Source organism: Engraulis encrasicolus, chromosome 9 (genome assembly GCF_034702125.1).
Source record: "Engraulis encrasicolus isolate BLACKSEA-1 chromosome 9, IST_EnEncr_1.0, whole genome shotgun sequence".
In the NCBI taxonomy this organism is placed as follows: domain Eukaryota; kingdom Metazoa; phylum Chordata; class Actinopteri; order Clupeiformes; family Engraulidae; genus Engraulis; species Engraulis encrasicolus.
In genome coordinates, this window is record NC_085865.1 from 35,566,087 (window position 1) to 35,573,426 (window position 7,340).

A 7,340-nucleotide genomic window follows, 5' to 3' on the forward strand; every position below is an offset into this window, starting at 1 on the left:
AAACAAGTGAGTAGGCTACTTCACATGTTTTTCAATTTGAAATACCACAGGTATTCCTTTTAACCTCTAATAATCATGTAAAAATGGCAAGGAAAGGTTAGAAAAATATGGTGATTGACAGTTTATGAGTGATAGAATAGAAATGGTAGGCTTGTTTACTGTATATTACTGTGAGATGAGGAACTATCAAGACAAGAAACTTCTGGTGATTCACACTAGGTTAATGAAAATTAAACTGTAGGAAGGCTCGTTGATAAACAAAATAAATTATTTAAAAAATATATTTTATCATTATTTTTTTTCTGTGAGGATTGCGTCTTTGGGCCAGTTCAAATGGTGAGGTGCAGAGAGGTGGAGGGCCGGTCAAAGGGGCATGGCGGGCCGCATCCGGCCCCCGGGCCTTAGTTTGGGGATTCCTGCATTAGGCAATTCTGCCATAGACGCGCAGACGCTGTAGTTAATCTCTCTCTCTCTCTCTCTCTCTCTCTCTGTGGTTGAAGGTCATCCTCCCCATCACGGCGCGTGAGCAGGACTTTGTGGGCAACTTCCTGGACATGTACGTGATGAACGCGCTGGACACGCACGACAACGTGCTGTTGACCTTCCTGTTTGTCTACGACCCGTTTGACGCGCAGCGCGTCAGCCAGACGGACGTGTTCGCCGGAGCCAAGGCCATGATCGGAGAGGTGGAGAAGAGATACGCCGACGTCAAGATCCCCTGGATCAGCGTCAAGACTGAGGTGCCCTCGCAGGTAACATTGATCATTCAAATGATTTTTTCATGTATGTAATGGACATGAGGTGCTGACGGGCAATGAGTGTTTCAGATTAGTCTATAGATATTGTGTGGGGTTGGTATTTGTGCTCGTTTACTCTGCGCTGTGCTCCTGCTTGAACATTGCAGCCTGTCTGCACCTCGTCCTGCAACTGATTCCGTACGTTAAAAAAGAGGACAACTTTGCAGGATTCCTCCACGCCGCCACTCATTTTGCCCTCTGCGTTAAAGCTGGGGATTCTGTTCGTTCTTGTTTTGTTTTCTGTTGACTGTCAAGCCATCCTGTTTGAAGCCTCTTGCCATTTTTGATTCTGACGCTTGCTGGAAATGTTTTTCATTATCACATGTAAACAAATTCAATACTTGCGCAGTTTTCCCCGACTGACCATTAGCTTTCTGGAAACTTTCCCCATTTTCATGTTTTTGGTTGTGTTGTGTAACACTAGACAGTGAGTGGGAGAGATGGACTGCGGAGTGTCAAATGACCTCGTGCCGGAATTGAAGCCAGTTCCCCAGCGTAACATTAGCCATTGTTAAGGCCCCATTCAAATTCTTTATTGGACGCTAACCACTTGAGACGATGCTGGGTCCCCATAAAAAACACTGCTTAATACAAGGATGTTTATTTGTTAGTGTAGCGATAGGGAGCAGAGCTGGGGTCAAAGTGCCATACTGCCAATGTGTATGGGAGCTTGTTTGTGAAGTAGGTCACCCTGTGGACCATCTCCTCCTGCTCCTGCAACACTATCTTTTTTAACTCACTGGATGCCAGCCATCCAAACAGTACTAGAGCATTTTCAGCATTTTGCGTGTTTTTTCACTTTTATGCTTTTTGTGTCCTCCTTGCAGGTGAGGCTGATAGACATGTTTACATGTGCATATGTCACATACCGTACTTAGATATGGATTGGCATCCATGACAAGAAATGGAAATTAAGTTTGTTGGCCTGTACTATAGGCATGAGTATAACCCAGTATGCCTAAAAAGGTTGATGTTTAAGACATTATTTCCTCGTGTCTTTGGCCTCCTCCTCCTCCTCCACAGGTGAAGCTGATGGACATCATCTCCAAGAAGCACCCGGTGGACACGCTCTTCTTCCTGGCCGACGTCTGGACCGAGGTCAACGCTGACTTCCTCAACCGCTGCCGCATGAACGCCATCAGCAACTGGCAGGTCGGTGGTGACCCCAGCACTTTGGAGTTATTAACAATTAATAATCCATAATACATTACAAGCAAACACCTCCCACCTTGACCAGGTGCAGGCCCCCTCAAAAGTTGAAGCTTTTGTATCGCGAATGTAATTTGTGTAAATGAAAAATGTGTAAACTCTTTATTTTTTGGTGGTTCATATATTCCATATGAACCTGTGCAACATAGCCGTCCAAATCATGCAGACCTTAAGAAGTTAAAAAAAAAAACCTGGCACTGTTTCCTTCCAATCAAATGTGTTGCAGGGTTTGGTACACTGTAAACCCCAACATGTTCCACGAACTCAAAACTTTTGTGGAAACTTATTCCCGTTAAAGTTTTAGTTTAGTGACCAAATGTTTTATGTAAATACTACATGCATTCATGCATATGATGGACACAAAATCTTTTAAAAAAATGATCAAAAACAAAAGATTGAAAACATTAATTCCATAATTAGATTTTTAGTTTTTAGCAGCCCAAGTCAAGTATGTACTCCAAACTCTAAAATGCACAGAAACAATGGTTTACACAAAAGATTTGTGTTGAAAACTAAAACCTTTACATAAGTCTTACATAAAATCAGACATGTTATGTGAAAACAAATCTTGAATGTTTTAGTAGCTGCTACTCAAAGATCTAACATGCTCCATCGACATAAATATGTCGAGAATGATGCAAAAATCAGTGCAATTAGTACTTAGCAGAGAGTTAATTTTTTTTAAGTAAACAAGCACAGCATTTTTAGCTATATTGGCTCTAAGTTTTTTATTTCAAAATTCAAAGTTTTATGTTTTCCCATTTTAGAGCCAAAAACAAATCTTGGTTGGTTTATTGATTGGTTGGTTTATACTAATGCACTAGGCTACCACCCCTCTGCTTAAACCAAATATAACATGAGCTCTAATTCCACAAACGTGAACAATGCTTTATATCAAGTTTAAAAAAAAAAAAAAAAATGTTCCATGTAGTTGGCAAACAAAAACAGTAGACATTAACACAACAATCATACAATGCACAACAATCTGTTCTAAAATGTAGACCCAGTCTATACAGTCAACAGTCAATACAATAGAAATACGAATCAACCTCAACACATTAGGCAATTTAGTCATGAAGGAGATCCATATAACTTACAATAACATTTCCCCCAAAATAGTGTCAGACTTCACAAAACAGTCAGTTGTTTATCCTTTGAGCAGAGCTGATGAATCATAGAGTTCTGGTCAAGGTCTGGTTCAAGGTCTTTCCTTACCTTGAAGTGAGGTTGATAGACACATTTTCCATGCCAAGTTGTCAGTTGTGGTTTGATGGTCACTGGTGTTGAGTAAATCTATCCCCCATTGACAGATTCACCATTTTTAGAGAAGTTTGTATTTTATGTTACATTTTAATAAAATAGGGTTCTATGGTTCTGACATGAATGGGTTCTTCTGTACACAAAGTAGAAGCTGGTAAACAATTAAAAAAACAACTAAAACAACCAAAAAAGTGAGTGCACCAGCCTTAGGATTTGAACTCTCAACCTAAAGATAAGGACATGCCAATATGGCTACATGCAGAGGACTATGCCCTACACCACTCCTCAACTGGCAAGAGTTGTGCAGGTTTTGTATTCCTAGAAAGTTAGGCCTGTTTGTTAGAAAGTATTGGACTTACTCACAATTAACAGTCAAATGTGTTTCACACATACTTTCCGCTTCAAATCCGGCCAACTGACATCATACCAAAACAATAATCTTTGAATGTGATTTTTTGTAAACTAACATCCCGTGCTGGGAATCGAACTTGTAACCATCATGTTTCAAGGCCAAGTGCTTAACTCTTAGTCCACAGTTTCGCAAAAAATAAACAATAAATATCGACTTGAGTGTTTTTTTTTATTGGTAATACAGGATTCAAACCTGCAATCCTCTGATCTTGTGGCCATTCCCCTATCCAGACCACAGCAGCTCAAACAGTGTCTTGCTTTAACTAAGCATTTTTCTTAGTTTCTTAGGAGTCATGGGTCTGGTGGCCATCTGTACATTTTCATACCATGTTCCAGGAAGTATGAAAGGTTGTCTCAACGTTGGGGATTGAACTTATAACCTTTGAGGTTGAGGACCAGCTGTTTAACCACTACTCCATAGTCGCCTCAGCTGTTGTCATGACATCTAACCACTCATATGCCAGTTAGAGTTCCAATTTGAGTGAGTGAGTTAATTTATTGGTACCTGAAAACCTGTTGAGAACACCTAAAATGTGTGTGTCATCTGGACATTTTTGCAATATTGAGTACTACAGCATAAACTTTTCTAGTTCATAGTATTGTTGGGGAATACAGTGAATTATGAAACATCATGGATATAGTCATGATGCATTGTAAGTAATTATAATGTGCATTATTATTTGTTATAAATGTGCTCATAATGCGCTATAGATATGGGCTTCATAGAAAGTGTTACCCAGGGTTTTTGTACTTCCAGTAACATGTCTGACCCTCCTACCTTGAATAACAAAATCTCTTCTTGTGTAAATTCCCTGCAGGTGTTCTTCCCCATCCACTTCCAGGAGTACAGCCCTGCGCTGGTCTACCGGGGCGGTGGGGGAGGGGGTGGTGATGGTCAACAGGGTCCCTCTGCCTCCTCTGCATCCTCGCTGGGCTCGGACACGCTGCGCGACGGCCACTTTGACCGCCATGTCTTCCAGGAGGCCTGCTTCTACAACGCCGATTACATGGCCGCCAGATCCAAGATGGCCGCCGACCTCCTGGACAACGAGGAGCTGCTGGAGAGCATGGACGCCTACGAGGTGCATAAGACACCACTTACAGTACAACTACTGTATATGCATAGTTTTGAAACGGCATCTGGCTTTGGCATCTTGCTCACATGTTAACACAGTTTTTGAAATGTCCTTTTAAAAATATCCATTTTAGACACTGTTTGCAGGTAAACACCTACACACATGCACCTAAACAGAGTTTTAGAAATCTCCTCTCAAAACTTTGTTTTTAGGATTTTTATATAATATATATTTTAAATATTCTTATGCAGTACCTATATCAGTCATGGGTGAGCGGTCAGGGCGTCAGACTTGCATCCCAGAGGTTGCCGGTTCGACTCCCGACCCGCCAGGTTGGTGGGGGGAGTAATCAACCAGTGCTCTCCCCCATCCTCCTCCATGACTGAGGTACCCTGAGCATGGTACCGTTCCACCGCACTGCTCCCCATGGGGCGCCACTGAGGGCTGCCCCCTTGCACGGGTGAGGCATAAATGCAATTTCGTTGTGTGCAGTGTGCAGTGTTCACTTGTGTGCTGTGGAGTGCTGTGTCACAATGACAATGGGAGTTGGAGTTTCCCAATGGGCTTTCACTTTCACTGGAGTTTCCCAATGGGCTTTCATATTGTTTAATTACTTAACTTATTTACTTTTAAGCTGCTTCCTTGTATCTGTGGGCTGTTTCCAAACGGTATCTTACTGTACTTGTTCTTCTGCTTCTAGGTGTTTGTGCGCTACTCTGGCCTGCATGTCTTCCGGGCCGTGGAGCCAGCGCTGGTGCAGAAGTATGTGCGGCGCGGCTGCAACCCTCGTTTCAGCGAGGATATCTACCACAGGTGTGTGCTGAGTAACCTGGAGGGGCTGGCATCCAGATCGCACCTGGCTATGGCGCTGTTCGAACAGGAGCAGGCCAACAGCACCTGAGGCCCTGCACCGGAGAGGGACAGGACATTGGACATTGGTCTGGATACAATGACATTGGAACTGATAAGATCAGACAAGACACAATATGTCATGACGTGACATGAGAAAAAGTCAGACCAATGAGAAGGATATATAAAAAAACAGAGACAAACTCAAAATGGATAGACAGATTGACAAGACTGTCAGACAAACATGAAACACAACTCTCACCTCTCCAAGTCAATGTGAGGCAGGGATCACCAGGACAAGGTTTTGAAATGACTCAACTTTGCCACGGTTTCTCCCTCTGAGACTCATTGATATCACTGAAGGATGGAAGGTCAATCAAACCCCAAAGGTCAATCAAACCTAATTCAGAAAAAGAGCTGTTTTTGATGGATTTGGGAAGAAATGACTTGACCTTACCATGGTTTCTCGCTCTCGCTCCCTGAAGGACCGAAGGACAATCTAATATCATTCCTGATTGGGGAAACTATTTTTACGCCATTTGGGATGACGCACGAGACACCATAAAGACTATTCATCTGGTGAACAATGTGCCAGGTGATTTTTTTTTACTTGTCAGCAGCAAAGCTTGCTTGTTTATGTGCAAGTTCTTTTTTGTTGCTGCAATTAAGCACATATTTCATTCATTGTTTTGAGATGAACAGGGAACGGCCAATGTTTAATGTAATACTCACTCACTGTGCCAGTAAAGGAGTAGTCTTCTCCTGCTTTATATAAAGGGTAGGCTGTGACCTTGTGTTGGGAAAAGGTGACCTTGTTGGCAAAGGTCAAAGGTCACCTGTGTTTACCTGACCTTCCTTAATGCTGTGAGACAGCCCTGAGCCTTTCAATCTGTCATGTGTGTCTACTACATGATTGTATGAAGTTTGAATGAAGCCATGTCTTAAATGTAATAATAAAAAAGACAATTCATCAAACATGTTGCTTTCAAAGTATTTTAGCACACAGCTCAGGACTTTTCCAGTTGGAAATCCATGGCTGCTTTTGAACTCTGTTATTCACTCAGTTTATATCCGAAGGACACAATCCAATAATGTTTATTTGTAAGGTCTGCCAAGGGCAGGGGAAGTGGGTAATGAAAGAGGATAGGACAGGCAATCCTCCGGCTTTCTCATGTCTTTGAGCTTGTTTGAAATAACTTGCTTGGAATAGCCACCAAATGGTTTGATGAAGGCATTGTGTTCGGATCAGCAGTAAGTGGCGACTTCAGACAGTCTTGTGTCACGAAAATCCCTGTTTCAAGTTCAGAAAGCATTACTTTTAGCCATTACATTTTTATAAACTGTATTTTTAAAGTGGATACTGTAAAAAAGTAAATCCGCTATTCTTCTGTGGATCTTGTTTCGCTCATAACATATCCCATGTGTGTGCTAGCTTACAAATGTGCTACATAACATTTCCTTCATTCATGCCTCCTTAACAATGTTTCACATATTTTCTCTGTTGAGTGTATTTGCCAATGGGCAGGGAGTAGTCTTTGATCTGTCCCCGGTTCTCATTGCAAAGGGACACACCTTGCAATGATTAGGTGTGCAGGGTAGGTCCTGGGGTCTTTGTCTGTGTTATGAGATAAGGTGTGTGTGTGTGTGTGTGTGTGTGTGTGTGTGTGTGTGTGTGTGTGTGTGTGTGTGTGTGTGTGTGTGTGTGTGTGTGTGTGTGTGTGTGTGTGTGTGTGTGTGA

The 7,340-nt window shown here is 42.2% G+C and overlaps 1 protein-coding gene across 1 annotated transcript in view; it reads left to right on the forward strand.

Annotated features, from left to right (window-relative positions):
- chpf2 (chondroitin polymerizing factor 2) overlaps nt 1–7,028 on the forward strand; it is a 25,700-nt gene extending 18,672 nt beyond the window's left edge. The window contains exons 7-10 of the mRNA XM_063207038.1: nt 501–752; nt 1,821–1,949; nt 4,496–4,759; nt 5,454–7,028. Of these exons, the coding sequence (XP_063063108.1) occupies nt 501–752; nt 1,821–1,949; nt 4,496–4,759; nt 5,454–5,654 (846 nt within the window). The 3' untranslated portion in view covers nt 5,655–7,028. The remainder of the gene's footprint in view (nt 1–500; nt 753–1,820; nt 1,950–4,495; nt 4,760–5,453) is intronic.
- The last annotated feature ends 312 nt before the right edge of the window (nt 7,029–7,340 follow it).